The following is a 14492-nucleotide window of genomic DNA, read 5'->3' on the forward strand; positions in this document are numbered from 1 at the left end:
TATCAGAATTTAATTTAATGTATCTAACTCTTGTAAGCACATTAGTTTTAAAAATGTAGAATCCAATAAAGTTATAAGTTTATTAGTAAAAAATTTGGTTTATGCGAGTGCATATGAAATATAATTGTCTTTTTAGCATATATAAACAATAAATCGCACTGATATGGTGAACACTATGTAATTGCTTGTATATTTTGCAATGCTGTTCATTGGATTAAAAGAAAAAATGTTACATCTAACACAGTCTTGAAATATATTACTTTCTAATAAAAAATGGTCTGCAAACTGATGTGCCACCTCAAAAATAAAAATGTTGGTTTCTACAGAATTCTGCTACAAAGCCCCAGTAATGAAAAATCTGTTAATATGTGACTTTTGGCAGCTGCAACTTTAAAAGTTCTTATTGTAAATGTTCATAATGTAAATTTTATCAATTTTTTTATAACATCTTTAGAGATACTTTGATTTTTAACAGTTTTTAATTAAACCAATAAAGCAGGAATCTCAAAAAAAAGGGGCACCTGATTACTCGTCTACTATAAGATACAAAATATTTCATTAAATAAATAATTACTGATATAATATAAAATATTTATAAAAATATTAGAAATTGTTATTTTTATTAGTTATCAGTGGTCCACATGATTCATATTTATTGGCACAAAACAAGGATCTGACAACCTACTTTTATATTCTGAAAACTACTATGTTTAGCCCAAAAGTTCATAAACTAAAATGGATAATATAATCACATCATACCTGATAATTGCTACTGTCAACTTAAAAGTAGTCAGTCTTCTTGGGTGCTCGGACACCTATCCCAGCATTTCTCCCATGAATGAAATGCATTGTGAAAATTCTATTTTTTGTGAGTGTGTTCAGGATCTGCTGTGATTCTGCTTGAATCTCCTCTTGTGTTAAATTTTTGCTTCTTCATCTTAATTTTTAACTTACGAAAAGGGAAGAAGTTAGATGCAGCCTACCCACATGAATAATATTGGATAAGGAACAACTGCCTATGAGCTTCTGATAATACATCAAATTTAAATAAAACACAAAAAAATTTATAATTTTTAATAAACAAAAAATAAACTTACTATTGCTGGGATTTGCGAAATAATGTACTAGGAATATGTTGCTTATGTTTCTCTCTCGAGTTTTACAAAAAAAATTAAAATAACTCAACAAATCAAAAAATACTAACAGCGATAAATAATAAGCATTATTTATAAAAATAAAGAAAAATGACAATAAACACATTTGACTCAGTACTCCCATAACTAGTCTACTTAAGTTTGTAGAACCACTATTACATAACTACTTGTATACATCAGAACTTATCTTATTATAAGTATCTTATTAATACTTATAATACTAAGAACTTGGCCAATCCAAAATTCATTTTAATTATAATTTTAAACATAATTTGTCATTATAACATGTTACATTTTCAATAATAATATTTTTTAATGTTATTTTAAAAAAATTTTTGACGGATAAGCAATCTTCTGATAAATCCATGAAATGTTTTTATGGAGAGGCCTTTGACATTAAATTTTCATACCTGTATTCTGTAAAAATCATAGTTTATGAATTTCCTGATCAGTTTTGTTAACATACTCGCAGCACTAAACTAACAGTGTTGAAATCCAACACAAAACTGACGCTTTCCAATAGTCTCCCCGGTCTAATGCCACCACTATTTCTCTGAATTATCAAGTCTGTGCTCGCACATACTCACACAGTACACTCGTATGAGTCTGTGTGTACGTAATGCTCTTTGTATAGAAAATGTTTGTTCATTTTTCAAGCATGAAGGCATATTTCTTAAAATTCTATTTTAAGAAGGAATTTTTGATAACTAATGAATCATGCTGCTATTAATTTAACTTTTACGTTTTTAAAAAAATATCGATATTAAGAAATCCGTATAATAAAATAAAATACAAATAAATTTGCTAATTTAAATAAGCCAATTCAATTTAATTTAAATTTAGGTCAGGATTTACAATGGTTACATGCCATGTTTTTTTTTCTCCATAAAAAACTGTTGCGTTATGAAAGCAGTATGTGGTCTGGCATACCTGCACCACTTTTCTGGGTATTTCCTTCTCATATCTTTTAAGCCACCTTAGGAAAGCACAATAGAGTTCTCAATCAGTCACTGGCCAGGAAATATAAACTCCTTGTTAATAAACCCATCAGTATTGAAGAAACAGGTTAATGATGATTTGCTGTTGCTTTCTTTGGCAGATTTAAAAATGAGCTCTTCCACTTGGATGTCTAATGCTTAGTTTCAGGGTCATATCCATAAACCCAACTTTTATAATCTTTGTGATCTTGAAGAGAAAAGCTGGATCAATTCATTATGGGTCTTTCAGTTCATTGCATATATTTATGAGACACTGTTTCTGTTCATCACTCGGCAGTCATGGAACAGATTTGTGACGACAGCCCTTCTTATGTTCAGTTCGTGTGACAGAATTCTCTGACATATGCCTTACAAAAATCCCATAATCTTGTTGACATCATCAATGATCTGCTTATCTCATCACATTTCAAAGAGTAATGAGATTTTCTGATTTAATTTCAGTAGATAGTCATTTCAAATATTCATTATCAGTAACAGATGTTCAGCCTTTTTAAAACATTTGAACCAATCATACTTTTGTATTTGGCCTAAAATATTAAAATGGAATCTTGAAATAAAATTTTTTATTCTTCTGCTGCTGTTTTATTAAGTTTAAAAACAAAATTTGATACAGATACACTGTTTTCAGAACAGTCATTATAAAATCATGATCACAAAAGCACATGACAATGGAAAGCAGTCCACCTTAGAATGGAGCCGACAGGCATACTGCCTCTTGAACATAATACTGCTGTTAGCAGTGTTTGATTATACAAGTGCTTAAATAACATGTAAAAATTTTAATAAAAATTTTGGGCAGCATTTTATAATTCTAACTTTCTGAACTAGCCCAAATATGTAATATATATATTGAAATTTAAACCACCAAAATACAGTAAATAGTTAAGTTAAACTTACCATATTAATTCCAAGATTCAATTTTTGTGAGATCCTACCTCTTCAGTTAGTACTTAATTCTATAATTACATTAAAATAAATTGTTTTTATAATTTGTGAATTTTGAATTTGTTGAGAATGTTAATGTTTTATAAATTTTCAAGTTAGAGACGAATAAACAAATTCTCTTGTCCAGTACTGGAGTGATGTAATATTTAAAATGTTGCACTTATCTTTGTTCTAATGTCATTGCTGCCAAATGTTAGGTTGTATTTTATTATATTTTTAACTAAATCATCATCTTTGAATGTGATTTGGTGGTTCATCAGTTTATAAAAATGAAACTCACATTTGAAGATGATGATTTAATTAAAAACATAATAAAATACAATTTGGTGGCAGTAATGACATAGAACAAAGGAAAATACGATGTTTTAAATATTGTATCAAATTCATATTATTCAAATTCAGCTGTCCAGTACAGGACAGCAGAATTTGCATATTCATCCATAGTAACTTCAAAATTTATAAAACCGTAACATTTTTGACAAATCCAAAATTCACAGATTATATAAAACCAATTTATTTTAATGTAATTATAGAATTAAATATCAACTGAAGATGTGGCATCCTGCGAAAATCAATTCTTGGAATTAATAAGATAAGTTTAACTTTCTGTTTACTATGTTTTGGTGGTTTAAATTTCATTTAATATTAGATTTTCTTAGCACAGTAGTCAATATGTTAATGAATTATTTGAATTTTCAAAAAATATATACATATTTAGAGGTGTCACAGATGTTTAATAATGAAAAGTTTACAATTTTATTTGAAGTTATTTTAAAACTTTTATTTACCATTTTTTAAACCTTAATTTTCAAGGTAAAAAATCCAACTCTTAGGTTTGTAGACATGGTATTGTTTTAAAAATTTTCTTATAATATTTGAATATGTGATAACAAAAGGATCAAATGGAACAGAAATTTGTTTAGTAACTTTGGGGTATTCCATTTTAACTCAACAAGTTATCAGTGCATCACTATTTTTGATTTTGATGATATTTGGTATACGAGGTGCTACCCAAAAGTTCGGGGAATTTTACCATAAAAATAAAATAGCTTATCATAACTTAAGATTTCCACTGTCTCCTTCAAAGTAATCCCCTTGGGCATTGATGCAGTGATCCCAGCGTTTTTCCCATGATTCCATCAATCCCTGGAAGTCTGCAGGTGTAACTGTTCGAAGCACGTTCTGCATTTCTTCCTGAATCTCCTTAATTGTGTTAAAACGACGGCCTTTCAATTGAAATTTTGTTTTCGGAAAGAGAAAAAAGTCGCACGGGGCAAGGTCAGGCGAATAGGGTGGGTGGGGAATCACTACCATCTTTTCAGAAGCCAAGAAATTCCGAACGGCTAGCGATGTGTGGACGGGCGCATTGTCATGGTGCAGAACCCAGCTGTTGTTACCCCACAGATCTGAATGTTTACACCTAATGCTTTCACGTAACCACTTCACAGTAGAACATCCCGTTGACAGTTTGACCAACAGGAAAAAATTCCTTATGGATAATGCCTTTGATGTCAAAAAAACAATCATCATGGACTTCACTTGGCTGCAAACTTGGCATGCTTTTTTGGCCACGGTGAACTTGGCAACTTATACTGTGACGGCTGCTGCTTAGTTTCAGGGTCATACCCGTACACCCATGTCTCATCACCGGTTATGATGCTGGAGATAAAGGTCATCCCTTGCTGAATTTTTCAATTCACTACAGACAGCTACGCGATTTTGTTTCTGGTCGCTGTTCAACGGTCTCGGTACGAATTTTGCAGCAATACGTCTCATGTTCAAATTGTCCAACAAGATGCGTTGCACGGACCCATATGACATTTGTATGATTGCACAAACATCATGGATTGTTTGTCTACGATCTGCAACAATAACCTCTCGCATTTTCACGATGTTTTCCGGTGTTACGCTTGTTGATGGTCTTCCTGAACGCTCATCATCATAGACTGTCGTTCGTCCATCTTTGAATCGTTTGTACCACAAAAAGTTTTACTTTTACTCATAGCATTGTCACCAAATGCTTCCACAAGCATGTGATGGGTTTCTGCACCAGTTTTTTTAAGCAGGAAGCAAAATTTGATGCAGGTTCTTTGCTCTTTAAAATCTACCTTTTAGAACTTCACCAAAACAGTAAAACACAACATTACACAACCTCACGAAAGTCAACAATGCAGCCTCTCGCTGTCACAGCTGTTGGAACACTGATTCACAAAGAGTACTGTTAGCCACATCTAGCGGCAGTAGGTCGTACCAGCAATGGTTCGCACACAAAATTCAAATTCCCTGAACTTTTGGGTAGCACCTCGTATTATAACAACCCATGTTCTAGTGACCAAACAATATTTTTTTATATTTAAAAAAAAAATATTTTCTTGAGTAATAGACTATTTTCTAACTTACAAACAGGTAAAAACAGCCATTTTCATCACCTATTTCATGAGCTGTAGGATTCTTATTTTATGTCGTACAGAGGGTCAAAAAGAGTAATGATGGAACTTCATCTTGGTGTACTCAAAATTCATTTTGTTATGTAACCAAATCTTGTAATGTTTACTGACATTTACAAATTTTTGTTTTTTAAAATTTTGGGCTCAAAATAAATAATGAAGGGTTTAGGGTAACAGGCCTGTTTTTTACCGTTTAATTCTTAGGTACTAGTAGTATTTATTTAAAAAATTGGACTGTTACCGAGAGCCCTTCATTAAAAAAATGACCACCAAATCATAAGATTTTGAAAATGTCTCATGTTTGGAGCCCAATAACCGTATGTAGAACAGGTGGCAAAAATCTGAAATGTTTACAGCAGTAAGTACTTTAAAACCATATAAAATTTATTTTGTTACTCAAAGGGGTTGATGAGTAGTAAAGCCAACAAAACCTCTAAACACACTGTTCCTTCTAGTAGTAAACAATGTATCCAAAAATATTGTTGTTATATATTTTTTCAGATTATAAAAATTACAGCTAAACTCATTAGAATGAATAAATTGATAATTAATAAATATTCAATTACAGAATGATAAATCATAATTACAAACTGATAAGCAATTCAAAAACATTAACAAGTTTTTCAATTCACTTTTACCTTATTTTACTCCTGCCAATGGAAATTATGAGTAAATCTTGCACTTTTTGATAACAAACTTAACTAACATAACTTAATGCTCCTGCCATCTTTTTATTGAGTAGAACTGATAAGGCCACATTCATTTTTGTTGTAATGTTGTGTCCTCTTCCAATAGTTGATAGAAAAAGCTCTGAAGGCATGAGAATCCTTAAAATATTCCAGTTGAATTCATGTTCGATTATCCCTTAATGATTTCTTGAATGAAGTACCAGGACCCTGCAAATGGAAAAAGTGTATTTGATATTCCTCTTCATTTTCATATTTTGACTTCAATGACTTTACCTAACCACCACTTGCCATTGTATATGCAGTAGACATAATTTTTACTTTTTGGCTTTGGTAAACTAATAAAGCAATAAGAAACACTAATGTCCTTGTGTACTGATACTAATAGTATACTAATTAGTATGATACTAATTAGTATACTGATACTAATTCAGAGGTTGCCCGGACTTTCAGAATAAATTTCTGACTTGTTGGAACATGTGAAAGATTCTTGTTTCTGGGACTGTTTTGATTACCTGATAACAATAACTGAGGCATAATTCAGTCTCTTAAACATTTTTATTAGAGTAGAAAATAAATGTTATATTTTTAGTAATGTGTTTTGCAATAATTGTACATTTCAGAAGGTGTAATAATTTGATTGTTGACTGTCCTTTGAAGTCTTGCTTTAGTCAGTCCGTTTTACAGTTCCACCATCACATGGTCCTTTTCCATGGTATGAGGCAAAAAAAATGCCATTCAGCTGCAATTTCAAAATCTTCTTGATGGTAGCACAAATTTCTTGTTACTTTGCAACAAAATGATGCCTTTTCAGATTATTTAAATTTTCAGTAAGTTATCTAAGTACTCTTGAAATAGAATTTGAGTAACTTCACAATGATCAACAAAAACCCACTGTTTGAAGATAATTTTAGAATCAAAATCATCCCAGCTCTCTTGCAGTAATCTGAGCACTTCATTAGTGCCTGGAAATTTTTCACACTGTGATAGCATGCACATTTCATTTTCTATATCACATACCATGGTTGAAAGGAGAATTTTATAATCAAGTCATTTTTAGAGCAGACAACATGAGTTACATTTTGGTGGGTGACACACAAACACACACACACACACACACACACACAAACAGAGCGAGTACCTGACCCACCAGCCAGAACACAAAATTTAGGTCTTAAAACAGAAAATTTTGAAAAAACCATTTTTAAATTATCGTTCTTCTTAGAAGGCTGTGTATAATTCCTTTAAGTTGCATAAGGCAAGCCTTTTTTTGAATATTAATTTTCTTCCCATCAGCTTGTCTTACAGAGACACAATCCTTGGCTGGCATCATTCTGGCAAAAATCTTGGACACATTTAATAACATTTTCATCAATTACGTAACTGGGTTTCTTTTTGCCTATTTGTGGCAAAATTCCACTTGTTTTAACTAATTTTTTGGATTGATGGGCTAAATACTGCCTAACACTAAATTCATTTTGAATGCTCCATCCAGCGGCTTGGTAATAAACTTAAATTATTAATTTTTTCCCTAGTTGATATAACTGTTTTCATTTTATCCTTTATTTTGATGATTAATTCTTCATATTACCTACCTAAATCAGCGTAATTTTGTGGTACTAAACTGGTTTCTTCTATATAATTATTTAAATCAAAGGAATTGTGTAATTTACTGGTAACTGACTCAGCTATTTTTGTAACTTTATTTTTTAAAATTGGTTGCTTTGCGCTGCTTAATAATTTTTTAACCTTAATGGGGGAAATGCCAAGTGCTGAATAAGCTTTATTCACAGACTCGACTATAACACATTGAGGCTCAAATATACCTTGACATTCCGGTTCGCTTTCTATATCATATTGTGATGTTTGTATTTTGTTTAAGCACTGTACATAGTACTCTGTCTGAAATTAATTTTAAATTGGATTGCTTGTTGAAATTGTCAAAAATATATCTCTGAGGAGATTTCTTAATCAGTTTAGTATGACAGCCAAATGGATCAGAGCAACTTTTCCCATTAATATGAAAATATTTATCTAAATAATCGGTTTTATGAAAAGCACAGATATTTTTTTGTTTCAATACATCCACTTCTTAAAGATATCAATGTTATTTGCTGTTCAGTAAACTCTAAAATATTGGGCAATACTGAAGATCTATTGTTATTGTACTGTTCAGTATGAATGCCAATTGAACACTCCATAATCCGTTTTTATAAAATGCAAGGTTTCTTATAATAACAATATTTTTTTTTTTGTCTTCAGTCATTTGACTGGTTTGATGCAGCTCTCCAAGATTCCCTATCTAATGCTAGTCGTTTCATTTCAGTATACCCTCTACATCCAACATCCCTAACAATTTATTTTACATATTCCAAACGTGGCCTGCCTACACAATTTTTTCCTTCTACCTGTCCTTCCAATATTAAAGCGACTATTCCAGGATGCCTTAGTATGTGGCCTATAAGTCAATAACAATACAGTTAGTATAAATTATAAAACTACCAATTGCACCTCACCTTGTTTTATCCCAGTTTCTCTACAGCTAAAATACAAATTTCTGTAATTAATAAAATTAAAAATAAAAGATATCGCATTAAAGAGAAGTTCACTGCTAATAAAATTACTTTATAAACAAGTATACATTATCTAACCACAGTATTAATACTAGCAACAATACAACATATCACATTGAAATCAAAACAGTAACTGAGCCTTCCACAATGTTTACATTCAGGATTACACAAACATTCAAGTCCATGCGTGTGTATTCACTTTCATGTTTAAACATGAGTTTGTATGTTTGAGAATATAAGTTATCTCATTATAGACATATCAAAATACTTTGTATAGTAGGCCTACATTATTATCTGAAAAAATACATGCTGTAAATGTTTTGGATACATTGTTCACGGTTAGTAGGAATGGTGTTTTTAGCAGTTCTGATGGCTTTATTACTCATCAACCCCTTCGAGTAACAAAATAAATTTTATATGGTTTTAAAGTACTTACTGCTGTAAACATTTCAGATTTTTCCCACCTGTCCTACATGTGGTTATTGGGCCCCAAACATGAGACATTTTAAAAGTCTTATGATTTGGTGGTCATTTTTTTAATGAAGGACACTCGGTAACAGTCCACTTTTTTTTTATAAGTACTACTAGTACTTAAGAGTTAAAAGGTAAAAAAACAGGCCTGTTACCCTTAGCCCTTCATTATTTATTTTGGGCAAAAAATTTGATAAAAAGAACAATTTGTAAATGTAACTTCAGTAAACATTACAAGATTTGGTAATGTAACAAAATTAATTTTTGATTAAACTAAGATGAAATTCTGTATTTTACTCTTTCCAAAAAGCCTTTTTTGACCCTCTCTATGATGTAAAATAAGAATGATTCAGCTCCTAGAAAAAGTTATGAAATGACTGTTTTTACCTGTTGACAAGATAGAAAATAGTCTATTACTCAAGAAAAAATTTTTTTTAAATATAAAAAAATATTTTTCTGCCACTACAAGGTGGGTAGTTATCATATACCAAATATCATCAAAATCAAAAGTAGTAATGCAATGAAATTTTTGAAAATTTGTTGAATTAAAATGGAATACCCCATTTTTGTGTTTTTTAGCAATTTCATTTTAAATACAATAAAACTGATGAAAAAAAATCTCATTTGTACAAGGGATCAACATTTTGACCCACCATGTTTTATTAAGTATCTTTTTTCTTAGTTGTACTTTTAATGTTGCATAATTTTTAAGATATATTACATACCATCGTTAAATCAAGGGGATCAAATAAGACGACATTTTTTTTATCTTTTTTGTAAATTGTATTCTAAATTTTGCATAATTGAGTCATTAATATTTAAAAACCCTGTAATATATGTGAAATAAAAATCTGTCGAGGACAAATCTAAGAAAGTTTATGCAAGCCCTTAAGATGGTTTCTTTTATATTTCTGGAGAAAAGTGTTTAGAACAAACTTCTCTTTCTGATCACCTGTCACAATTTTTATTTGCAACATGTATATTTAGCTTAAAATGATTGTGGTTATTTATTTATTGTTCTTGATTCTTGGGATTTTTTTCATTTTGAATAACTTTTGTACTGCATCTCATTTAAGATTCTATTTGCTCTTAAAATTGAGGTAATGAATTATCCAAAAAAATGTTGTTTAATTTTGGGATCAAATTGAGGTTAGATCAACGTACTTTCTCATTTTTTTGTTTTGATGAAGGAACAATTCAGTGATATCTCTGTTTATCTGTTTTTTACAGCACAACAAGTATTCTGGCATTCATCAGCTCACGTACTGGGTGAGGCTATGGAAAGAGTGTATGGGGGTTGTCTTTGTTATGGCCCACCAATTGATTCAGGTTTTTACTACGATATGTTTATTCCAGAGAAACAGGTAACTTTAGGAAATTTATTCTGTTAGTGCTTAATTTCTTTTATTTCTTTTAACATATTGCATAATAATTAATATGCAAGTATCATATTAATTATTATTAATAATACTTAATATTAAGTATTAATATGTTTACATATTACATTTACATGCCCAGTTTACATACTGGGCATGTAAACATGTTTTGGAAATGCCATTTTATCAATATACATCTCAGTTATATTATGCCTAAAGGAAAACTTAAAAAATCCAAATTTGTTAAAATTGATTGATTGATTACATTGTAACAGTACAATATGAAGTAATTATATATTGCAATCTGCAGAAATACTATGAGCATCTATACAATACAATACAAAATAATTATATATTGCAGTTTGCAGAAGTGCATGAGCACTTCTGCAGTGTGATACAAAAAAAAATACTAACATTAATAAAATCAAGTAAGCAACATAAGATAATATTTTTAATTTTTCAGCTAAGTTCTTGAAGTAGACTGTAGTTTTTAATTATCTTTATATAGACTATTTTTTAAAGGCCTGTTATTTGAGTTTATTTGTTTTTTATTACCCTATGACTACTTCTCTTTACTTTTCTTTTCCTTTACTTTTCTTTTCCTTTACTTAATACCATATGACTACTTGATTGGATTATGTAGTTAATGAAAACATAACTGTTTTCATTTCACTGTTATTATCAGTGTTACCTTATCAGTAATGTTATTATGCACAAAGGAATATTGTTTAAATTGATCTTTGAATAGTATGTTCAGGTTGACTGATTCAATTATTCATTAAACTATAAAAAAATGTCTTCTGTTACATTCTCTGCATTGATGTGCATAATGGAGGGTATAAATTAATAAAATCAAGCTGTTAATTCTGATTGTTACATAATAAAACCTAGATTATTATAGATTTTATATATACATTAGTACTTATAAAGCAACCTGCCCTGACCGACTGACTGATTCAACACCCAGCAAAAACTACTGAAGATAAATTGATGAAAATGTGTATATGTGTTCTTTGTAATGTGTATTCTGTGTAATGTGTTCTTTGTATATGTGTAAGTGCATACTAAGAAGTGATTTTCTGAAATTCCAAGTTTAAAGGGTTAAAATGGAGTAACAATGAAATTTTACTATTTTTTTTAATTTCTTAGTAACAAATAAAGAGATCAAGTTGATTTTTAGTATGTAATTTATCCAAAAACCAATTTCTAGATTTTTCAGAATTCGACCTTCAAAGGGAAAGATAAAGAAATTATCAAGGTTCGATTTTGTAAAAAGATAAAAAAAATTTGAACAATGATTGCAAATTTTCTCCATTTCCAACTAATACAAACAAGATATTACTAGATTGGAGGTTACAAATGCTCTTCAGATTATTATCTAAAAACCAATTTCGGGTTTTTTGAATTTCAATTTTAAGAGTGCTGTGATATACGACACAGCAGCTCAATTAACACAGCCATTATTACTGTAAGTGCGACGTAAGTGCAGCTGGCTGCACTTGGCTTTTGGTTACTTGACTAAAAAACAAAATAAAAGTAATCAAATTTAAAAAAAAAAAATGAGAAACATAGTCATTATCATTATTACTCACCAGCATGGATTTAATGAACACAGCAGGGACCAAGGGGGAGAATCTTCTGGCTAGATGGAAAGAGTGAACGAAATAAGCCTGCTAAATATCCCCTGATCATAATGGGAAATGCACGTAATCATATAGCGCAGGCAAAGGCGCGATTGGGATGAAAGGGGATAAATTGTTTTCTTTTACATTTTTTTTTTATGCATATTTTGGCAACAAATTGATATAAAAAAATATCTAAAAATCAGTTTCGGGTTTTTACAAAATTTGGCAACTAATGGGGCCAACAACACCAGAAAATCTATATTCTGAGCAACACATCAATGGATGTATGTCAAAAGCAACAATAGTTTACTGACGGATACGCATCACCAGCATACAGCAACAGCAACAATTACTACTTCCCTCTTCTCAGCGCTCAAGGATAAAATATTGCAGATGATATCGTGGGCAAAGTCACAAACAGGGGAACATTAGTATATATATATAATCTGTAATATATTATTTAGATTACATCAGGAACAGATAGACATACTGCTTCACAGATAAAGATATTGCCACATTATTTGCCCAAATGGATATAGGAAAACTTTATATTTAAAATAAAAATTAACTTCCTGGCTTTGTTTGAAATTTATAAATATTATTATTATTATTATTATTATTATTTGAAATACTGAAAATAGTTATTAAATTCCTGTGCTACAAGAATAGAAGAATAGAAGAATAGATAACAGAAATTTGATCCTTTTTATACTTTTTTGTAAATTTATGTGACCTGTTTTATTAGCACTCTTGATAATTGCTCAAACAGTTTCTGGAAGTTGTTTAATTGAACATTTGAATGCTTTGTGTTTTTTCTTCTGTAGTACTTTTAAAAATAATACAGATTAAAAGTGAGGTATTTACTCATTCCATTATTTGTCCAGGATTTTATTAACCACTTAAATTAATTGTCTTATATCATTAAAAATTGTACTTATATTTCATTATATTCACTTTTTAGGTGTAATTCTTTATAAATTAATGTAAAGAATACTTTTTTTGTCAAGAGGGGGTATATTTTATTTTTATTTATATTCTTTAGTTCTTCTGAATGTATCTATTCTTTTGTATGTCCTCTTTGTGAATTTTTAAAAAGTTTAAATTTAAATTTTTACTGTCATAAAAAAATATGTAGGCATACATTAAACATATGTAAAAAGGAAATATTGTTTGGATAAAAAAAAATTAAAAAATTAATTTAACAAAATGTTTATTTTTATCTCGGCTACACCATGTAAGTATTTTGCTGTTTTTTCTGTGTATATTTAACAAATTCTGAAAAGGTGAAAATCGTGTCATTAAGTCTGACTTGTTTGATCTGTTTGTTATTAGCCACATTATGAGGTATGGCAATGTGTAATGGCATTGTTATGATTCAACTCAATGCCGGGGTTAAGCATGCAGTGTCTTGTTTTATTACTTGATGCATTGTTGTAAACATTATGAAGTACGTTTCACAGTAGAAAGTATGAGTTATTATTGAGCCTCATTGCAGGAATCCAATAATTAGTAGTCGTTATCATCTCAAAAGAAATAGTGCAAATTATCTTGAAGCTTCCTGCTACCCATACAATCGTAAAATTTTTTTTATGTCCTTCATAAACTGCTTGACTCATTTTCTTCCATTCCATTTCACCATTTGGACTGAATAATCCATATATCTCCTAAAATTATTACCTGATAACCTTTTTTTTTTGCATTTATAAAATGGATAATTAATTTCAGTCAGTGGCTTTCCTGATTATTTAGTACAAGCCATGTTTTTAAAGTAAGGTCTATTTTGAAGTAAAAACAAAACTAAACAATATGAACATAGTTTATTACTTATACATAAAAACTACATTTATTTAGGTAGCTGTTGTAAAACCATTTTCTAGGTAGCTACCTTCAACTTAACACATTTTTCATAGTGTTTCACTATTTTCTTCATTCCCTCTTTAAGAATTTCTGCTGCCAATGACAAACCATGCAGTAATACTATTTTTTCAATTCGTCAACATCGCCAGACCTTTGTTATGTAAGTCATTGTTTAAGAAGAAAAAGAATATCACTGACAGCTAAGTCAGATCTGTAGGGTGGATGATTGAAGATATTCCAACAAAATTTTTTCAATTACCTCACCGTGTAAGGCTTTGCACTGTCATGCAAAAACAAAATCCCATGGGATAGCATCCCACGTTGTTTGAAGCTCTTGTAACGTTTTTTAACATTTCACAT

General features: G+C 30.2%; 1 protein-coding gene across 4 annotated transcripts in view; it reads left to right on the forward strand.

The window, feature by feature from the left end:
- Positions 1 to 14492, forward strand: part of ThrRS (threonine--tRNA ligase) — a 103852-nt gene that overhangs the window by 38599 nt on the left and 50761 nt on the right. For all 4 annotated transcript variants that reach the window (XM_075359678.1, XM_075359676.1, XM_075359677.1 and 1 more), the window contains one exon: positions 10505 to 10638. In XM_075359678.1, the coding sequence (XP_075215793.1) occupies positions 10505 to 10638 (134 nt within the window). The remainder of the gene's footprint in view (positions 1 to 10504; positions 10639 to 14492) is intronic.

Source organism: Lycorma delicatula, chromosome 3 (assembly GCF_047948215.1).
Source record: "Lycorma delicatula isolate Av1 chromosome 3, ASM4794821v1, whole genome shotgun sequence".
NCBI classification, from domain to species: Eukaryota; Metazoa; Arthropoda; class Insecta; order Hemiptera; family Fulgoridae; genus Lycorma; species Lycorma delicatula.